General features: G+C 36.0%; 1 protein-coding gene and 1 long non-coding RNA gene across 3 annotated transcripts; one reads left to right on the top strand and one right to left on the bottom strand.

The window, feature by feature from the left end:
* Window positions 1-13284: 13284 nt before the first annotated feature.
* On the bottom strand, window positions 13285-21657 carry LOC145769456 (uncharacterized). The gene is made up of 9 exons (XM_082581098.1): window positions 21553-21657; window positions 20608-20699; window positions 19036-19288; window positions 18264-18491; window positions 17793-17901; window positions 17258-17415; window positions 15126-15322; window positions 14467-14556; window positions 13285-14151 (listed from the first exon to the last, which is right to left on the bottom strand). Exons 1-9 carry the CDS (start codon window positions 21620-21622, stop codon window positions 14026-14028), a joined length of 1323 nt encoding a protein of 440 aa, XP_082437224.1. The 5' UTR covers window positions 21623-21657; the 3' UTR covers window positions 13285-14025.
* LOC145769457 (uncharacterized) lies at window positions 17041-19040 on the top strand. 2 transcript variants are annotated; one of them, XR_014289015.1, is made up of 3 exons: window positions 17041-17175; window positions 18344-18498; window positions 18834-19040. It is a non-coding gene; the product is annotated as an uncharacterized LOC145769457 (long non-coding RNA). The 2 variants fall into 2 exon arrangements; XR_014289016.1 differs by lacking the exon at window positions 17041-17175 and adding an exon at window positions 17848-17956.
* Window positions 21658-22698: the final 1041 nt, after the last annotated feature.

The following is a 22698-nucleotide window of genomic DNA, read 5'->3' as shown; positions in this document are numbered from 1 at the left end:
TTGCGTGCCAATAAGATATTGAAATCTAAAGTACTACGGCCAGTGTTAATTAAAAGTTTCCAAACGCAAAACCATGGAATGATAAACGTGCTTAAGAAATCCTAATGCAGATCAATTACAATTGCCCAAAGATTATGTGCAGTAAACAGTTCATTTATGTGCATTTTGTTATGCAATCGTCGGTATTTGCCCAAAAATGAACACGACAACAGCATTGCACCACAGATGATGACATCACATATTGACATGGAGCCAAAACCTGACCCTGTCAATCGTTGATATACATTAGTGCTAGAAAACTTTTTCAATTCTCTACAATCTACATAAACAAGGATTGCACTTGTAGGAATCTTTATCCTCAGACTGGAAAAGCTTTTTTGAGAGCTTAATCCTGGCAGTATCGCATATGCAGAGGCTTTTAACCACTGACACAGTCCCGGTCGCGAAAAATTTTTTCCCACGAGATTTCTGTCTCATTTACATATTTTGGTAAAAGTTTGTATTAAAACCCTGTGAATGCAACATTATCTCGATGTCACGGTTGGTTCAGTAGTTCATCGTCTGCCCAGTGATCGTGAGGACGAAGGTTCGACACCCATCGAAGTCAAACTTTTTTTTTCTTTAAATTAATTTTTGCGGTGCACAAGAGCTTTTCAAAAAAAGTAGGGTTAGGGAGAGCTTATATTTTATTATCATTGGCAAATAGTTATTTCGCAATCTGAATCAACCAATCTCTCAAAACACTTGTCGGAAAATCTTACTTTTAGAGTGACTAGAACCAATGATACAGAAATCTCGTGGGAAAAAAAATTTCGAGTCCCGGTCACCAAGATTGATAAAGTGAAGTTTTCGATTGCTGTTGAAGTGTTGCCGTCTGTCAATTATTTCGTCTACTAAGTGCCGTTGAATGAAGAGCAGTCCTTCAAATGCGTTGCTCCTCAAGCGCACACCTTAGAGTCAAACCAGCGTTGCTTGATCTTGCAATTTCTTTGTTCACAAAACCGGGCGCTCAACCCCCCGAGCTATTGGGGTGAACAAAGAGTATGGCACCACACCCTCAATATTTTGCTTCGTAAAAGAACCCATTATGCTCGCATTATATCTTTTTACAATTTACGTTTTACTTACTTCAGAAACAATCACTGCAAAAAAAAGCGTTCAGTGCGACGGATATGCTTCCATCTGCAAGGTCACACTGGTTTAACCCTTGGTTGTGTAAGACTGTAGCAATCAGTGCAATACGAGCATTTCGGGCTTTCTACCTATTCCCCGCTTTTATCCTCATTTTGGAAACCACTGATTTAGATCTAATAGTGTAATCCTTTTTTATCTGAAAAGTCGCACTTGCCAAGTCCAACTCAAGTCACACAGTTTATTGTAATGCAGCATGATAATAAACCTTTACTATAGATTTAAAAGCGTACAATGTGCTTTAGCAAGATGATAGTGGCTCGTATGAGATTGAATTTTAGGTCATACTTCAAAGTGCAAGTACATTTTTGTCGTATCCAAGCTTTCGCCGAGTAGTGGAGTACTTTAATTATTTGGACGGGAGGCAAGGAAGCCAATCTTTGTGCCCATCTTTAGACATTTGTTTAATTGTCTTGCCAAAGATACAGCAGCATGCTCTTCACTGGAGTTTCAAAGGTCGCACCAGCGCTCGACACACTCTGTTATGTAGCCGACAAATGGTGACAAACTATTATGTACTATATATGTACAAACGCTATCTATGCTTTCACTTTTCATGAACTGTTTGACATATAACGAAAGTGTTTTTCATCAACTGGTTTTGATAAAAGTATTAAAAGCAAACAGTTTGCCTTGTGCGTGACTTTCATAGTTATTTTAAATCCCAAGTGATCTAAATTCCTATAGAAAATGCTTATTAGTTCAACAACAATTTTCTTTAATAAACTTTTTTAGATTTTTGATTAAAATGTCGTGCCAAGGGTATCAGCATTCTTTTTCAATGTAATTTTGCTTCAATGATTTCAACTGAAACTTAATTTAGCTTTGATTAAATCTTTCTGTTATAAAGTATCATTTTGCAGAAATTCAATATCACTACCAGACTTGGATCAATTACGGAATGTCGCAAATTATAATGAAATAACAATGCTTTTTATTTCGCTCATATGAAATTGGCGCTCTTTCGCTTGATTAGAAAAAGAAATGAAAAAAAAACGAGTCATGGTTTCTTAATTTATTCCAGCCGAATATTCTTTGGGCAATTATAAGCTCTCAAGCTCAAATTGTGTAAAACACAGTGGTCCTAGACTGCTTTATTGTTTTGTCTCACTCATTGTGTAACATGGCATGCAAGTCGGCAATGCTACGCCACTATACGGCAACGAATAATTCAAACTTATGGAGTCTTATACCATGCTTTGTACAAGTTCTTCAAAGTTGAAGCAACAAGAGTTTCTGCATAATCCTGTACAATAAACGTCATCTTTGGATTGAAGTCGGAAATGATATATTTGTTTCTGCCATGGCTCACGTAAAAAACATTTTACAATACGAAAGTAGCTCTATAATTTACACCATGGCGATCTTTATACACAGGCCATGACAATAAGCAGCTTAAAATTTGACTGAAGGCCGATCTGTTAGTAGCCAAAATCGCTAGTATACTGTAAGCTGATAATTTGAGTAGTAATTAATAAATATAGTCTTTGAGTATATTTTATGTAATTTTGAGTTACTTTTGTGCTATTGTTGCCATTCAAATAATTGAGCAGAATTTGTCACGTGTGCTGGAAATCCAAAAGCGTCTTAGCAACACTGGAAAATGTAACAAAATTGTCATTTTTTCAACGTAATATTAAGAGTTTTGCAGTTTTTAAGATTCAGACATTCAGTGATCACACTTTGGCAATTTAGCTCCTCAAAATTATCATTTCAAAGAGTTGTAAAGTAAAATTAGTTTAGATTTCAAAATCAAAATTATATCGGCCTTCAGTCAGGCCTCCAATTCGCCCGCTGTCAAGGTCTGTGTATATAGATCGCAATGATTATATTTTATGCAATGACGAAACGTTTTCCACTAAACTGTTTTATTTGTTTTGTTATGATAATAACAATGGTAATTTTTTAGATCCACTGAATGAGTGTTTTCATGCATTTAGATACAATTCAAACGGGTTGCTTGCTTGTTGAATTCTCACGGGTTTTTACACGTCACGCAGAGTGGTAATAGTAGGCTAGGCCTCAACTTGTGCGCTAGCGTAAGTCATAAAAGTATTGCACATAAGCCTAGTATGCATTGTATCATATTAACGTACAATTGCTGGTTCAATGATTGAAGACATGAGTTTAAAACTTACTTTTGAAATTTCAAGTTGACACTAAAGCTTCATGGTATAATATTCAAAGTATCCTTACATTGTAAAAGTTTACCTGTACAAGTATTATTCAATATCTGGTTTGCTTCAGTTTAACTTTAACCTTATTTTTCTAAATATCTCTTTTGGAATTTAAGTAGATCCTAAGTTCAAGTCTTGAACTATTAAAAAGAATTGTCTGTCCCAATTTCTCCATGAAGTTATAATAACGGCATTCGCATAAGGTAATATTCTTTCAAAAGACCCCTTGTAATAGGTTTCAATATAAACAAATGTTGAAAATTGAGTGTAGCTGGTCACCAGGCCTTTAATAACATGATGCGTTCTACTGGTGTAAATTAAGCTAAACTATTACAAGATGTATAAAGTGACGATCTGCTTTTATTCAGACGTTTCGTCAAACAGACACCACTGACTTTTTCAGGGAGCTAGACCAAGTAGTGACTATACCTGTCTAACAAACAAATGTTAATTCATTCAGTGCGGGAAACTGAATAAAAACCATTGTCAGGCATGGGTCAAAAAAGTTAAGCACACCTGTAAGCATTATTTTGATGATATTTTTGACCGACACCATATGGCCGATACCTCTATCTATGACATTTTCTCCTTAAGAGGTATTGCTCCCGTGATATGACGAGTTCCATATGATCCTGAGTTGGGCCTAACTGACTGAAAGCGATACGTTTACGAAAGTCCTTGCAAAACGACTTGAAGCTAACAATCTGTGATTTTTGTAGGTACATTTTAATAGGCATTCTAATTAGAAAACTCTGCATGGGATCACTTTACAATATTTACCGTTTTCCATTTAATCTAAACGTATGTAGCCTAATTTAATTAATTGTATCACTCGTATATCAACTTTTAGGGAAAATTTGAAGGTTTCTTTTGAAAAAAAAGCCAGCAAGTTATAATCTACAAAATTGTCATTAGGCATTCCACGTGTTCAGAAGAAAAGTGGTTGTAACTATGTCAATTTGTTGGCACAAAACATTTTACATTTGAAACCTGCATTTTGAAAAGAAAATTGTGCAGCAAGCAAATTGCATAAAAAAGCTCTCAAACTTTTTCTATAAATTAACAGGTCTCCGAAATTAATGATAATTGCAAAGCTAAGAATTTAAATTGTATTTTAACTTCCAAGCAATTGTTTTGATGAACCGATTTCCTTATTTTAAAAAAGTGTCCTACTTTTGAAATAGGCTACTAGCCTACACATTCTTGATAAATTGTCTCAAATTATTGCTAAACATTTTCGAGTGGGCGCAAAGCACTCTGCAATGTTTCCGCATTAATCCTTTCACGCTTATATTATGTAATACTTCATAGTCTACATAATTTCACATGTACCGAAAAACTGCAACGAAATACACTGCTGCACAAAATTAGTTGCATTAACTGACATATTCGCACTAACGTTAAATGAAAATCAAAGTGCTTTAGGAGCACACACAAAAAAAAGCAAAACAAATTTAGATGACTCACAATACTTTAATTTAAACAAAGCAGCATCATACGAGCTTCCAAAATTGTGTCAAAGCAGAAATGTGCAAATTCTAGTTTATGGAGAAAACCACATTTTTACCTTGTGAAATAATTACGTGCAATTGGCCGGAAAAAAGTGCACAAATCGGTGGTTCAAATAAGCTTTTTCTGTAATTGCTGGTGGTATGAAACTAAATGCTTTTTTACTAATAATTCAGTTCAAAGGGAGATTTGTGCATCGTTCAACGATCTGAATCAGAACTAGAATGTGATCTGGACTGTGATCGTGATGTTGATCTTGACTTTGATCTATGTTGGTTAGACTCGTGGTTTTCTTCATGACCTATGGAATACAAATTTTGGATACGAATTACTCAGACAATCACTGAATCTGGTTTAGATTTTTACCAGATCGGATACGGATGTGACCAGATCCTTACCAGATAAAGTGGCTCTCTGGGTAGTAATCGCGAGTCATTTTTCAAAAAAGGTGCTGTAGCTTATAAAAAATAAATTAGAAAATTGACAATTGTTGTGTTTTGTCAAATAGAAAGTGAGTCGTTTACAAACGATGCTAAACAGTTACTTGAGTAGCCTACACTTTTGAAGTGAATTAATTCAGCTCCTTCTCGACATCCGCCCAAACACATAACCTGAGTCACACACACTGCTCAGATGACAAAAGGCAGAGCCCTTCGACTCTTGGAGTGACAAAGAAGAAAAAGTTCACACGAAGAAGAAGTCTCACATATTGGTAGGTAACACAATTACTTTTCTTTATCCTAATTGAGAGTGTGCTAGGCTTAAACTTGACAAAACAAAGTACACATTATACCGTATGAAACATGGCATATTTTGTAACCGTAACAAACTCCAAAATAGCAGCACAGAAGATATGGAGAATCCCAATTCCAATTGTATCTGTAACCAAAAGCATGTTGAAATGTAAGATTACGCCACAACACTTGAGCAGTCGTCATATACGGAAATATGAATGTTGAACAAGCCATAGCTTTACCGCTTTAACATGTCGAAAATAAATCAACTTAAAAAAAAGTTTTTGTTCGGATCACGTTTATCGCTTCTACACTTAAAAAGTACTCACACATTGAAACAAACGCGATTCTGTAGCGAGATGATAAATTAATAGTCAAAGTGGATTCCAAAGTAGAAATCCTAAATCAGTAGGCTCATTGTATGGGATTGGATTTTGAGGAAAGAAATAGTTACGTATCATTTTGCATATTGAGTTTGGAAAACTATGCAAAGGACCAATGTAATGCGCTGTTACAGTGTGCATATGGTGAGGTTCAAAAGGAAAATAATACATCTTTATATAAGATGACTTATTTTCCAATTTTACATGTTAATTATAGCTTACACATGGTAGATTGGTCTTTGTATTAACACTTTCTCTTCTGAAACTACCATTATGCAACCGCACTAAATCAATTAGATATAAGGAAGGGCTGTGATAATTACAGCAAAATAAGTACACTTTCAATGATAAAGGTGACGGAGAAGATGGTTTACTAAAAGGACGCGAGGTCAATTCCTGAAATTTACAAATATTTTTGTTCCAGAATCTATTGCCACGTCATGTTTTTCCATGAAGACAATAATCAGACACAAAATAAGCTGTACTGAATAGCTTTTATAAAAAAAAGTAATTAGCCTATATAAGTCTTTTCAAGTTCTCAAATAGTTAAGTGGTCAGCCATGAACGGGCGCTTTGTGTTGCACTTTACCAGCATAGTTCCTTCTTATAGTAAATGCCTTTTGTATGTATTTGCAGCGTACAGTTTGTTTATTTTATTTGTAAAATTACTGCTTGGTCCGAAATTATGAGCAGCATGCCATCAAATCGACACTGCCATAAACGACGCCTTGCGTATCGTGATAGGATGCCTGCCGGCTGCCACCTACGCCATCGGACAATCTCCCTGTCCTTGCAGGCATCCAATTAGCTGAGCTTCGTCTCGAAGAAGCCATCCTGGCTCCTTCTCGCCGTGCTACAAACCCCTACCACTTGCTCCACTCAAGTCTCTACGAATCTGTGAGCGAGCAACCTTGGCGACTGAAATCGAGACACCCACTTGTACGGGCGCACAACTCTTGATGAAAACCGCTGAAGACCAATCCATCAGTGAGGATACCTGGGCGGACCACCAATGGAGCTTGGAGTATAAAAAGAACTCATCAAGACTTCAAAGTTTCATTTCCGACACCAGCCACCCCATCCAACCGGAATGCATTTGCCAAGGAAGGCCTGGGTGAGACTCAACCGCCTGCGTACTGGCGTCGGACTATTCCGCTCCGACATGCACAAATGGGGGATGGCTCCATCCGCGATCTGTGAGTGTGGCAAGGAGAAACAAATCGCAGACCACACCATCTGCAGCTGCGCCATCTACCATTCGCCAAATGGTGTGCGTGGTTTGCGTGAACTGGATAACGAATCAATTCAATCGCTGCTCGACACCTGAACAAACATCTAGACCGCGTCGCCGCCACTATGCTCAAGGGTGGTAAAAGGCAGAACCCCTCGACCCCTGAAGTGGCGAAGAAGGTTTGAACCAAAGATGACAAACCTGCGGCCCGTCAAAGAATTTTGTGCGGCCGCAAAACAATTTGACAATCGCTCATGCATTAAAGACAAAAGACATCTCAAAACTGTTTTATGCCTCCACTGGTACACCTTTTCTTTGCTATTCTTGCCCTAAACACTAACTTTCAGGGTTTATCCTCTATTCTTTTTGCTCTATCCTTTTTGCTCAAGTTGATTTGTTTTTATTTTTTACTGTTGTATGTTTCGATTCTACGTAAGATAATTTCAACTGTGTGGGTTTTATTACTTTCATCTGCCGTTTGTTACTTTTCATTCAATAATATCTTGAGTCGCTTCTAAAAGATTTCATAGTAGGTTACGATTAAAAAGTTGTGTGGCCCGATAACTCATGTGTAATTGACAAAGTGGCCGCGACCGCAAAAAGGTTCGTCACCCCTGGTTTAAATAAAGAAGAAGAAGATGAGCAGCATTAATCTTTATAAATACACACCTTGTGATGAAGGTGTCTATATTATTTGGCTACATCACAACCTGCTGAAATACAGCAGTGTGTTCTCAATTTTTGTTGAAGTTACATAACGATTGTTGTACTGTAGAATGTAGATGATCAGTCTATTTATACTGTAATCAAAGGAAATAGCTTAAAAGTAATTTGAAGGTTTGCTAATTTGTTGAGGATCTTTAAAGGTATTGGCGTAGAAGGGTGGTTTTGACTTGAGATTCGGTGATTTTTTGTAATTTCTGTTTAGGGTCACTCATTGAAGATAATGGATCGGAGACATAATAATCCTTCCAAAGGAACCCATAACAACAAAAAGTTTATGAACCTCTGCTGGAACGGCTATTGACTCGGCCTAGAAAATGCCAGTGAAAGAAACTGTTGATACAATCGTTTCAGCGATTGAGTATAGCTATATTATTATCGGTCTTGTCTTGCTAATCACTGACATTACAACTTTTCTTTTCAAAATGACATATCTGCAGTGCGGTACATGAAATTAATAGCGACATAATTTTCAAACTATTCAAATAAAGCCAAGTTTGAAATGCTAAGAAAGACCACAATATAACCATTCTTGCAATTTCTCTGAAGTAAACAAGTCATGAAAATTAAAATGTATAGACTATAGAGCGGCGGTGTTCAAATGGCGGATCTCGATCCGGTTCCAGATCTTTTTAACTTTCTGTGTTCATCTTCCAATGTCAACGGAAAAGATGGGATACCAGTGGATGACAGTGAAGCATTTTGGTTTGGTGTGGTTCAGCATCCTGCATTCAAAGACTTGTCGATTTATGCCCTCCCATGTTTATTGCCATGTTTATTAGTTCAGTCATACAGCCAAGCTCTCATCCACTGTCTTCTGACGTTGATGGCACTTGGAAATGGAAAACCCAACTTTACACTGAATATGCATTGCTGGTGTCTAAAATGCAGGTTGAACTGTGCAATCTTAAAGGAGATGAGATTTTTATCGCGGATCCAAATGTGTTTTGGTTATCACTTGTAACCTTGGAAAGGTACCCAGTTATAACCAGGCTGGCTAGAAGGGTCCTTACTTGCTTCGCTTCTACGTACCTTTGTGAGTGGTTGTTTTCATCAATAAATTTTGTAAAAAACAAGCATAGAACGAGACTCACAAATGCTCATCTTCATGAGCTTTTGAGGATATCAGTAGGGTGACAGAAAGCCCCGTATCGATGCTATTTGTGAGATCTAAACCAACTCATCATTTTTCTCACTGAAGCAACCTTGCAGCTGTAGCACGCTTCACTTTTGACTTTTACAAAGTTATTAATATGCAGAGATGTATGTATACGCCGCATACTTGCGGCGTAGACTTTTTGTTTACGCTAACGCTTGCGGCCACATTTTTTTGGATAGTTTGCGCTTGAGGCTACGCCGTAAAGTTTTTGCGGTTTTTTAGCGCATAGCGTCAACGCATACTTTTTAATGTCTTTTTTTCGCTACAACACGTCAATACCTACCAGCGCTGCAGTTGAAAGAATGTTTTCAATGGGCAAGACATATTGGAATCAAAACACAGCAAAATGTCAGATGAACACATTCAGGTGCTTGTGTTTCTTCGTGGAAATTCAAACTAAAACTTGTTTGTTTCGAGTGGTTTATACCGTGTGAATGTTTGGCACCTAGCAAACAAAATTAGTTTACGGTAGTGTATGCGCTGATGCTGACGGCGCCAACTTTTTTTACAAGTTGCGTTGACGCATACGGCGTATGGTTTTTCGAACGTTTGCATTAACGCTGACGGCGTCAATATTTTTTGTATGCGCGTACATCACTGTATGTTGTAGGGTACACTTACATAAATAAAGCACCACAGAATTAAAGCATGTCCAATATGTTTACCATTCGTATTTAGTGGATCATCATGTTGTCAGGTTTGGCTGTGGTGGATCATGACAGAAATCATTTGAACACTCCTGCTATAGAGTCAGGGATTCATACTATAGGGATCGCCAACTCGGCTGGAAATCCGACAATCGGAGTGTAAAAGTGTTGCCAGATAGATTTTATATTTTTAGAAAAAAATATTATTTTGGCATTTTGTAAAGTAGTAGTTGCCCAAAACTTGCCCGTAAATAAATATTTTAAAACTAATCTAAAGTAATTTTATTTTTCACAAATCAAACTATCATATTTTTGGCAAATTTAACCTCTCTTGTACATAAAACATATTACTTGAAAAATAATTACCGGCTTCAACACTTAAAACATGAAGCTCTTTATTCCTGAGGTGTATTTTTAAGTTTCTCAATTTTTTTTGTTCTTAACTGGTTAGTATAATTTTTTTTAAACCTGCAAGTTTTATTTAAGTTTTGCACATAAATTCAGCACATTCTTATTGCAAAGTAACACAACTACAAACTACTTTAACTCAATCTTGTGCAACTTTAAACGTCAGGTTAGTTTTAAACGGACAAGCTTTGGGCGATCACTAATCTTTAAAAATGCCAAACTAACATTTTTTCTAAAAATATAAAAAATATCTGGCAACACTTTTACACTCCGATTGTCGGATTTCCAGCCAAGTTGGCGATTCCTATACTATGAATCCCTGTATAGAGTATAGACATTCTTTAAAACTTACACTCCGTTTGTTGTTAGACGTGCAGAGATGTCCGTGTCAGTTTGCTTTCTCTTTTCTGCAGCGACAATATGCTTTGTGGTGGTAGGAGGAGCCGTTGTGGCGACGAAGGAACCGTAAAACCACGGATATCTTTGTTTGTGTCCAATGTAAAAGGCACTGGCTGGGGGTGCGGTGACAAGAATCAAGATAAAAAAGCTTGCAATAATCTCTCGGTAGATCATGTTTAATTATAAATAAAAATTGATTATGCTTAGAACATCAAAAATATCTAAGTTTTTAATTATTGAAGGTTTAAGTTACTCACAATCTACAATAACTATTAACAAAATTAATAATGTGAAATAATAAATGCAACCTAGCGTATCATTTTAAGAAAAAAAGTGATTGTTGTTGAAATTGGAAATTTGTAATCTAGCTCCATAGTACTATTGCTGTTCAGTTTAAGCAGCGTTGCGTAGACAGTTAGGCCTTAGCAGCGTAGACAATTATAGGCCTACCTGCAACTTCTACAATAGTGGTATACTGCCATAACTTAAAAAATTCGCTTAAACGCTTTTCTAACTCAATTTCAACCCAAGCTGGAAACTCTTTCTACTGTACTGTTGACAAGCGAGAAACGTTTGAAGAAAAATCTATCTTTTCTTGAAATTAGTTTACAAAGGTAGCCTACGCAGCTCCACAGAGCAGTACGATTAGAACTAAACTAATTTTGCTATGCAATCGCCACATTTAATATAGACTAAAGTAGTGAGAGGTTTCACTTTAATAACACCGTTCAGGTTTGTTTCTAAACTCAATGCTATTTCTGTAAAATACATTTCAGGTTCGGATGGATGTTTAGAAACGCAATCATCTGATTGGCACCTTTTCTTGTTTCCGAAGAAGTGACAAGCCCTACCAGCCAAACAAAACTTTCTGAATTAGCAACAATACAGAAAATCGTACAATGGAATTTTGCAAGTCAGCGTGAACCTTCTCGTCTGAAATTTTCAAACTTGTTGTAATATAGCTGTTATCCCATGTCTTTCTTTTGGGAGTGTGATGAATCTGAAAGAAAACTATTACCAATTTTCGTACAGACATGTAAAAATTTGAACAAAAAATAACAACTTTTTTTGGTGTTTTTTATGAGCTATCCTAATTAGAAAAAGCTTATTGTTTTTGAGTTATCACTAAGACTATTCTTATTTTGCAGTGAATCACTTTATTAAAAATGCTTACTTTTCAAATTTTGGCTTGTTTTGAGTTAATTATAGTACAGTAGCCTATTTATACTTCATGTGAAGTTTTGATTCACAGGTCTTTCTTAAAAGTTTTGCAGAAAAGACAATCCATACAAGTAGTTGTTATCCACATTCCTTTGTTGGTGGGCTAGAAATCTCAATTTTATTGCGCAGTATTTCGTAACTGCTACTATACGCACAATAAGAAGAGTCATGTTTTGAGCTCACATTCAACTTTATTCTTACTTTTCTCGTAGTTTTTTTTGTGAACAACCGGTTAAAACTGGGAGGTGTGTTGAGCTTCTTTCTCTTCTCTGTGTACATCGATGATTTATCGGTGGCATTGAACAAAATTAAATTGAAGGCTTTCACTGCAAAATGGAGAATACTGACATGGAAAAGTATACTCGTCTTTCCTCTGAAGACTACAATTGCAATAAACATGGTATAACGTGTTGATAAAATGCCTGGCAATGTTTTCAGATATCTCTAACAGAAAATATTACATGTATTAGAAATATGTAAGGCTTTGCAAACTTTGGTTACGCTCCAAAAAATGATTTTCCGTTCTTGTGGTTTATATGTATTTGTGGTTATGCAATGTGCAAGGTTTAGCGCCAGACTATTAATCTACAAACATTTAACTTTTTAAGTGAGCTCATTTACAATCAACTAAAGAATTAAATGGAATTTAGGTTCTTGGTTGCATGTGGCCAAGACGATCGTTGCATAACTTCAAATTTTGTTTCCATTTACGGCAAAGACACTCTTGTCTCCAAGATAGGCAAGCAATTAATTAACAATTATCATATTTACGTCCACTGAGTAGCTTTCAGAAATCGTCGAAACTGAGTAAATAATAATTTACAGATGGTCACGATGTGCAAGGCACTGTCGACTACTACTTTTGATAGAGATAAGTTTACGAAGGCGGGTTTTGGCAAGTTAAGCTGGAGATAAGAAACTAAAGCAATACCACCTGATCTTCAAGACAAATCGCAGCCACTTTTGTTTAAACGAATAATTTATTAAACTGTAAAATTTTTTTTAAAGCTTATTTCTGACAGTTTCGCGTGCTGACAAAGTATTTGAATCAAAGACGAAGTTCGGACACGTAGAATGGAAGGTAAAAACCTTTTCTGATACCACATCGTGCAAATGCAATAACCCTACCCTCACCCTCTTCATGCTTGGCGGCTGGTTTCGATACAAATCGGTGCTGTGCTCACGTGATGTAATGTTGCAGTCACAAATTAGCTGCGTTTCAATGATCAGGTACTGCACTTTCACATTACATGAACATAAAATAATGCGAAAATCTGATCGCACAATCTCTTTGCTGTTGCGGTAGGCTTCGCGTAAGCAATGCGTGTTATTAACGTGGATTGCTACAATACAATACCAAAACACAAACAATCAGAAATTAAACAAAATTAAACAATAGAAAGTCACTGTTAAACTATAAACGAAGCAAATGGTGATGTATGGAGATTCAGCAAACGCTAAACACCGTAGCGGATATAGAAAACAAGTTGCGGTAAGCGGGATTGAGCGGAAAAAATATATTTGAGAATATACAATAACAGTTCAAGGTAGGATAAATTACAATGAAATAAACATTGGCTCTGGGGTTTGCCCTTAAAGAATTTCATCAAAATTAACCTTTTTTGATCACCTTTTAATTATTCCTTTACTCTAAAAATACTTTTTGTTTAAAACGCATGTTGTATTTCATCATAAACCCCAATTAAAGCTTTGTTTTGCAGACGTTAGATTTCCATGCTTTGGTTCAAAAATCAACATAAAATTTGAACTTCAAAATCATTTCTAAAGATCATAATTGAAGTACAGGTATTTCAAACATTCAGTTTTTAACAAGTTTTGAGTAATCTTCGTAAATTACTGTAGTGTAGGTGTTGGTGGCTACAATTCCGATGAAGGCAGACTTTAAACATTTTTTCTCGCTTGCTAACTTCGGGAAGTTGATGGAGATTTAAAAAAAAATAACTTTGTTTCTCACGTTTTTGAAAAGCTTGCGACTAAACTTTTCTTCTCGCCCCTGAAATCCGCAGTTATTTTGATTTAAAACACGCCTGCTCTTGTGCTTATGAATATAATTATGAAATTTAACGACCAAAACGAGTAAAAAAAAAATTGCAAAGACTAAAAAGAAAACTCGTTTTTTCTTTGTTGTTGGCGTCACTTATGACCAATTGCTTCTCTGGATCCACTACTGGTTGTACATCAGGTAAAATAAAAAGAAGTAGAGCAACTCAAGAAAACTATTATTATTGGGCATGATCTTTGCTTTTCTGTGGAATATTCCGTTGACATGGATTTCCGCAGATTGCATCTTGTATCGGTTTTGATGATTGAGTTAACGATCCTGTCAAGCCATTTTCAATAACATGTACCTGAAAAAAAGTATTCATGCAGTTGTTCTTACATTCCACAAAATTCACTGACTCCACCACATGATATTCAAACTTAGTTATATTTCAATTATCGACGACAACGTGGTCTATACATTTAAATCTCAAGCATGCCAGTTTATTTGAACTAGCACTATGTCAATCTGATATACTGCTAGTTCAAAAGTAAATGGAGTATTTTATCTTGGTTTTGCATACAAATGCTAAAAACGATCAAAACAGCACACAGCAGCCTATCTAGCTAGTGGTAAGTTACATGCATAGCGGTTATATCTAGATATTTTTAAATGCAGCTACCTTAGACCGTGATCCTGATATTTGTGCGAGTTGTCTCAAATATCGTTGATTGATCCGACTCTTTGAAGGCTGGACATTGACCGCTAATATCTGTAACAAGAACTTTATTAAAATACACAGTCACACTATGTGCTTCATTTGTTGCAAAGTTTATTTTTAATGTTGAGGGTTAAAAAGAGCCGTACCATTAACAAAAGTCCCAGTGCTTAGGTTAAAAGTGAATAATGTACCTTATTAGAAAAATAACAAACATACCCTTTTCTGGAAAAGTTATTTAGAAGGTTTTTGTCTGTACTTACCTATCCCAAGCTACAATTGTTTAAAGTAAAAAGGTCACAAACTGTAAACTAAAAGATAAATACCTAATTGTGCGTTGCAGTTGAAGGGTTATATAACCGATTACCACACAGCAAAATGTCATTTGCAAAATAATTCGATACCTCAGCCAACAAACACAAACAAATCCAGTGGTGCTAGAAGAGCTTGATGCTAGTATAGTACCAAGGGTATACTTACAAAAGTAGATGCTGATCACGTAGCCTACATAACACAAGGGAGAATCCATAAGCAAGTGGTAGGAAAGCAGTTCTTAAATTTATCTTGTCAGAAAGATATTTGTAACAAATTAAAGTAGAGCTTGATTGAGGTAGGCCTATTACCGTTACTCCGTCATCTCGAAGTTGTCTAGATGGAATTGACACGCTTGACTGATCAGAGTCGCAGTTGCCGTACGTCAACAAGATTAGAAAATCACGAACGGATTTTCTGTTGCCGCGTTGTGGCAATAAAGAGTATCGTTGGGCGTGTGAAATAGCTCCATTTAAATTGACGTGGCGCAACTGCTCATTCCTTGTACCTGTGAGAAAAATTAAATCATAAAGCTGCCCAAACACAAATTCAAGTTCAGTTTAGAATATTATCACAGTTGGGTTTATCACATATAATTTTAGTACTTTCTTGAACTTAATGCTTCCGAGATGAGGCATGGTGTCCATAAAACTATTGCATATAAAACGTCTTTCAGTTTTATTGCTATTTCATGTTTTGTTTATTGCTTTAGCAATTATATTAATCAAAGTATTTTTAACTGAAACATTTTTTTTATTACATCATATCTACTTATAAAATAAAACCATTCAATCACGTAACAAATGAATTGAGAGGATACTACTGTAACGGAGCATAGCCAGCACAAAATTTTGGGAGAGGGGCAATTATTCTCTTTGCCCCCCTGACTACTCCCCTGCTACAGTATATGAGCAATCCTTTTAAGACGTAATGGTTAATTTAAAAGTTGAGATCAAACAAAAGCAAATAGTTACCAGGGGTTGACAATGTATCGGTGCCAATATGATGTATGATGGAAAGGCTGCGGCCCCTAAAATCACCCCGGCCCGGTCCAAAAGTACCCCTAGACCCCCTATCAACGATACTGGGTACGAGAATTCAGCTACCATTCTTGTACTTCAAGAAAAGTTTAACAAATATTTTTTTCTTAAAACATCGAGTTTATTTGTTTGCTTTCATTTTGTCTCATGCGAAAGTATACAGAATTCGGCAATCTTTGTAACTTAAAACCCGGCAAAGAAGAGTTGCTGTTTCCGTGTTACCCTGAAGCGCCAATTGATTTATTATTATTATCATGCAACAAGATATGCCATCATGCTTGTCCTTTTCGCTGACGTACAAGCGACACGTGTTTTAAATCATTGCGAAATTTAATCCTAATGTTTTTAACTTTTGTGGATTCGTTTGCTCTGTTGTGCTCAAACCTATTTTAAATGTTATTACCAGGAAAATAGAAATTAAAATATCATAATTTTCAATAATGGAACAAATAAACAATGGAATACAAAAAGGTCAAAATGGTCAAAAAGGTCAAAATTCTATTTGAACAAGACCTTCTGATGATCCGTTAGGTGAAACAATTTGTAAAGGCCTCAGATAGTAATAACTATATTTGATTTAAAAGGTCAAAATGTGTATCAAATTACAAAAAAAAACTTTTTAGACATTACTTTTAAAGAAATAAAAAAGAGTTAAAAGGCATGGAAATTTCACTTTGTGTGGAGCTACATGTACTTGAGAGGTTAACTGTTATTTTTTTATTCACTTGTTGACTCATTCATATCAGTTTGTATCCTCTGTGGATCCTTCTCTATAGTATCATGGGCCAATCCTATAGATGTTTGCTGGTACACCCTTTCATTTTCTTTGAATTTTAATACTTATATGTCCCGCTAGTATCTAATTTCTTGCATTTTAGATCCATCTCAGATGATTGTTATGTCCTAGCTCAGTTGCAAATTCTTGCCTTTTTTTCTAGTTTTTATTTTTAACAAATTTCTGTCATTTCTTAGCACAAATTCTTTCGAAAAAATCACACCTTCTAAATGGCGGTAAAATTACGTTTCGCTGAAGTCCGAAATTAAAAATTAAATCCAGTCTCATTGTCTCACAACAATCACTCAAGTTTCAAATCATCATCTCAACCAACACCTTCAAGACAACTTTCCACTTTCACTTTACTACGCTGAAGAGATCGGAAGATCGAAACACTGGCCTTTGTCCGTAGTTACTTTTCATAATGTCTTTTTAGACATTCTTTTTGGATCAATAATGTCTTTTTAGACATTACTTTTAAAGAAATAAAAAAGAGTTAAAAGGCATGGAAATTTCACTTTGTGTGGAGCTACATGTACTTGAGAGGTAAACTGTTATTTTTTTATTCACTTAGCAATAATTTTGTTGATTTTTTCATCATGAGGCTGAAGTAGGAGTCATGTGCTACCTGAGAATCTTGTCCTTTGCAGTCTATATACTTGACGCCGAAGGTTTTTTAGACCAGATAGAGGGGTATTTAGAAATACCTCCCCACGTTTCAAGGGCTTGTCACTGAAGGTATAGAAACCGATTCTGACGTCACTGTCTGGAAGCCGAACAAAACTCCTGAAATTATTTTTCATTTACAAATGCAATAAGCTACAAATATTTTTTTGCAAACTATTACGTCACCATAGTTATTATTATTAAATAGAATAGGTCATAGCTTCCATAGCCTAATGTTTAATTTGATGTCACTTGTTTAACTTCGACACTTTTAGTTTAATCATTTGTAGCTTCAAGAAACAGGTGAATAGACCCATAGTTACCACAAGTCGTCGGTGTTATGTTCATCAAACAAACCTAGGTTTCTTTGTTCAAACGATTAAGACTTGTGTATCAATACTAATTTATTAGTAAACAAGAAAGCGATTTGTTTTTCTACAGATTAAACATTTAGCATATGCAGATTATTTTAAATTTCCAAATGCAGCCCTGCTTACTGTAAGATAGAAATTAGAAACAGTTTCATCCTTTGCCAATCCAACGTGTTTGGAATGTTTGCTTGCATGGCAATCACAAGATCCACTCCTCCGTAGGGAGGGCATTGCTCTGAAAATATTTACTTATTTAGAAACATTGAAAAGCGTTTATTTGGCTCGTACAGGTTTGTGGAAATATTTTAACGCAGATTCAAGCGTAGTGCAGTTAATTTCTCTTACATCCATTTACTGTTCGTCTAACTAGTATTTCAAAAATTGCTGTAGCCTACTACTCCAATTAGTAAAAGATTGGACTACAAAATGAAATTGATTTTATATGTTCTTCTTATTGAAGGGTTATGAGGATGGAAGCTAAGGGATATTCCTTTTGTATTATGTAAATCGACTTTAGCGTGTTAGCCACATTCTATTGTAACCTTTTCAAAAGAAACACAACATTTTAAAACTCTCATGTAAATGAAAAATGCTCACTAGCACAGCATGGTGGATCCCCTGTCCAACTAGCGGATACTCCATTTTTCTTTTGGCAGCTAATTTGAGTTTTACCATAGAGAGAATATTTGTTCTTGCAAGAGAAGACACAGTGAGATCCAGGCTTGTTTGAATGAGAGCATCTCTGTTTTCCATTGATCAGAAGATCTTCAAGAGGTTCACATCGAGGTTCACGTGTTTCTTCATTACGGGCAATTTTTCTTGATGCTTTTAGGTAAATAAATTTGTTTTATTTAAAGTAAGCCAATTACTAATGAACAAACGTTCACGTTGTTCGTCTAGTAAGTTAGTAAGTTAAATCAAATGTAACCCTATCTGATAGTTTCAGCAGTTTCCTCGTTTAAACATGCTATTGCTATAATATTTCACTGTACTGTACAGTATAACGAAAATCTGCACGATAGTATGCGGAGTGAAACAAAATTTTATGAGATTATTTTTTGATTAACTCACGAATTAAATCATTGGTATAATGACAAGCTTACGCTGTCGCTGTGTCTGTTGTTTTGAATTTCTAGTATATGCAATTATGTGTATTAATTATTTCAGCTTTGGCAACTGTTCCTTCATCAACAGATTGATCATGTTGGATCAGCAGAGACCTCTCTGGTCAACTCCCTCCATTTTGTTGTGTTCTTTTTAATTTATTTATGTTTTTAGACTTGTTAATAATTTCGGTATGCTTATAATCATTGTAGTTTTAACGGTATATTAGTAGGCAATCGTTTACTTTCAAATGCATTCAACTAACCTTGATCACATGCACTGTACAATCCTGAGTTACACAAGTTGTTCGAACAGCAACATCGGCAGGTACTGCTGGAATAAGGTCTTCCCTTTCGCCCAGCGCATTGTCGTCCTGTCCTCTTTTTTGGCTTGTTTTTCACCCCGCCAACATTTTGCCAGTAGTTGTTGTCACAGGCTAGCGACTGTTTGCATTTCTTTGAAATTCGGAATGCCCGAAAACCTGATCTCTCGCGCCGTATTTCGGTCATGCAAGCGTTCTGCGCAAACGGACGATTGTTATACGAACGAAATGATTATTTATTTGATCATACAGTATTATTAATTATCATTGTGATTTAAGACGACTAAATTGAACGGCTAGGTTACCGTGCATAAGTAGTTTACGTCAAAGACAAACGACGCCAAAACAATCTCATTGGCTGCATGTATGATGAAAAGTGAGCATTTTTGACAAAAAGAGAAAGAGAGAAATAAGTTTATTTTCAACTCAGATATACAATTCATACAGGCGCGGATCTATGGGGGGGCCCAAGGGGCCCGGGCCCCCCCGAAATTTTGTGAGAAATTGTTGAATGGTTTGATACGCTTCTAACCAGCTGATATTAGTCCCACAGCGGACTTACAACCCCTCCTTTGGCACGCGTGTGACGTCACGATATTGAGAATGATGCTTTCAGTCTCTTTATGTCTCTAAAACAAAGTTAGCCTAATTTTAAGCGAAACTGCATTAAACGAGCGAGTTTTGCCAATACCAAACATTCAAACATCTCAGCCAGGAATTAGCAACAAGAAAACATAGAGACTTAGCTTTATTACCGAAAAAATGCCGAAGAAAACATGATCTTATCCTTTTGCTATGCCACCGGACAGCACCATTTTACAGGAATATTTATACCCATATTTTTGTTGAAAATGCTCTCAGAATGCACCAAATTCAAAGTAATTTTTCAAAATTTTCTGGAGGAGGCCCCCCAGACCCCCCGCCGCTGGGTGTCGCCTTCGGCAAACACGCCGTCGGGCTTCACCCGCCAACCCCCCAAATTCCTGGCTACGCCACTGATTGTTCATATCTGTTTTATCTTTTTATTACTTTTTGATTCATTTTCAAATTTTCTGCCCCCCCCCAAAAAAAACTCCTAGATCCACGCCTGAATTCATAAACATAGAGGAATGCATGAATACGCTTAATGTTGAATAATGTAGCGTTCAAAGAGAGGTCCATTTGTTACGTTTAACTTGCAAGGGAAAACAGTTTCTCTCTTTCCTCCAATCTGTTATGCCTATTTGGTCATGTCTGTGAGTCATAGACATATTCCAGCCGAAGAGTTGATGAAGTTACAATATACAAATTAAATTCCAAAATGGTTTAGTTTGCATTGAAATATAATTATAATGGTTTACTATGCGTACGTAAGTCTGGAAAGTAAGTATAGGTTGGTAAGAGTCGTCGTCTAGTGTTCTTCTAAGATGGCAGTCATTTTTAACGTCTAAAAATCTACCGTTATTAGGTTTTCGCATCAAGGTGTTGTGCAGTAACATAATTCATCTCAACACTACTTCAGCATGTAATGGTTACTTCGTTAGGCTGGCAGCGTTTGATTGCTCCCGTCTTCAAGCAGTGCTGGTTGGATCCTGCGTTGCTGCATTCGAAGCAGAGTAGACTGGATTCTGAAAAGACATGACATGTGACCTAAACGACAAATGGAAAATTTAGCACAATATTTGTTCCATGATTTTTGATTTTAGAAGCTACACTTAATAGAAACTATAAGTTTTTCTTGCTCTTACTGGTAGATAAAAAAAATATTTAAGTTGTAGGCTATGTAGTTTGGAAATCTTTATGGCCCGTTTCAAAAAATGTTGCCACACAGATGTTTTATTGTTGTCTTCTTTAATTTTAGGTTGGAGTGTGTCAGACAGTTTCTAAAAAACGTAGCCTACCTAATTGAATACTAGTTTGGGTGTTTATCAGGACAATTATCGTTTCTAGCACTAATTGCAACGTTCATCTAATGAAAGTGAAAGTAAAAACAACGACAAACAGGTTGATTTATTGCTTCACTGACGTTTCGCGCAACATGAAAATGCGCTTCCTCAGAGCGAATAACATGCAAAATAAAATTTACAAAGTTATATACTGCAGTGCGGTTGAAGACAAGAAAAAACTAAAACACACACTATTTTAAAGGTTGACCAAAAGATGTTTGAGCGGTTACTTTCTACGTTAAATTACGTACAAAACTTCCAACACAAAACATAAATTCGAAGCAGAGGAGACCAACAGAAATTCGAGACGAAATTAAATTACAATAACGTCTCCAACTGTGTTCAAATAGGCATGAAGCCTGCGTGTCAAGACAAAGAAGATTTATAAGCTTTCGGTAATATATTTCCGTCGTTCCGGTTGAGTACATTGCATTGTTTTGACGTAATTAAATTTTACCCTTACGGTTCTCAAAAGAAAACAAGTTTTATTTTTTATATCCCCCAATAAAACTGGATAATCGATGACTACGCATACCTTGACTGGCAACCAAATTTAAACTAAGAACAACAATGGCATGTAAAATATAATGTAACACAAGTTGCATTTTCTACTATTCTTGTGTAACCATCAGCCTGTAAAATCTGTAAAATAGTAGTTTTCCATGTAGTCCTCGAAATCGTAACAACATCTTCTGCCAATTGCAGATACGTGCAGCTAAAAACTTTGTCTTTTATCGGAACTTTCTCAAATTGAATGTTGAAAAGTTGTGTGTTTTATGCAATAACTGCTCACAATACTGTAATAAGCTTAAAAAAGTCAGAGCAAAAGCTCGTGTCTTTATGCTTTCCATGATGACACTGAACTAACTCGTAATTCTGTCACCGATCAACACTCATGCTTATTTGCAACACTGAAGTAGAAAATAGCAGGAAAAACTAGCAAAAATCTTAACTACATTATGCCGCGGTAAAGTCATTTCATAAATTGCTCTCAGAACGTCGTTACACGTCATAGTAAAAGTCTGTTGAGCTTTTGTCGTAACCGAGGAGCCAAGGTCTGATTTTAGACTTTAGATCGTTTTTGAATTGCTAAAAGGTAAACCGCTTCTTGCAAAAGTAGTTGAAAGACTTTTTACAGCAAATGACTGGACACATTTCTGCATTATTCCAAGATCCTTGTTATTTGTTGTTACACGCATTCCTTTGTGACATAATTAAAGACGAAAAGTTTTTTTTTTATATTGGTTTGTTTGTAGCCTTGTAGCCTATCAATCGAGTTTTGCAAACCTTTTTAACTTTTAAATCTCGTATGTTAATAACTGTAGCCTAGCTGGTTTTCCGGCATACAAGAAGTGGAACTACCTATGATGGGCGAAACATTTTTCGAAATATGGCAAAGCTTCGTTTTAAACGCTTTAAAAAGTTTAATTATTTTGCGCGTAGAAATTTCACAATTTATTTGAAAAAACAATTTGAATCCGAACATAATAACTCCACTAGCAACAGCAGTGGTTTTTACATAAATTTTGAAAAGTTACATTGTTCAAAACTTTGACATCATCTACAACCGATACTAACAGAGCAGAAGTAATGGCGTCAGCCTACGAGTTGCGCTACTCCAACGGTCATCACTGACAGTGTACCAGGTATGTCGTGCTCTTAAATGGCGACTACCTACTTT

The sequence above is a fragment of the Aplidium turbinatum genome, chromosome 4, assembly GCF_918807975.1.
Source record: "Aplidium turbinatum chromosome 4, kaAplTurb1.1, whole genome shotgun sequence".
Lineage (NCBI taxonomy): Eukaryota > Metazoa > Chordata > Ascidiacea > Aplousobranchia > Polyclinidae > Aplidium > Aplidium turbinatum.
Note: the sequence above shows the minus strand (reverse complement) of the source record. Positions and strands in the feature narration are given on the sequence as shown.

Coding starts and splice junctions, on each gene's coding strand:
- LOC145769456 (XM_082581098.1), bottom strand. CDS start 21,622: ATGCAACTTGTGTTACATTATATTTTACATGCCATTGTTGTTCTTAGT. Junction 17,902..18,263: donor GGATCCACCATGCTGTGCTA/GTGAGCATTTTT, acceptor AAATATTTTCAG/AGCAATGCCCTCCCTACGGA. Junction 14,557..15,125: donor TTCGAGATGACGGAGTAACG/GTAATAGGCCTA, acceptor TTCTTGTTACAG/ATATTAGCGGTCAATGTCCA.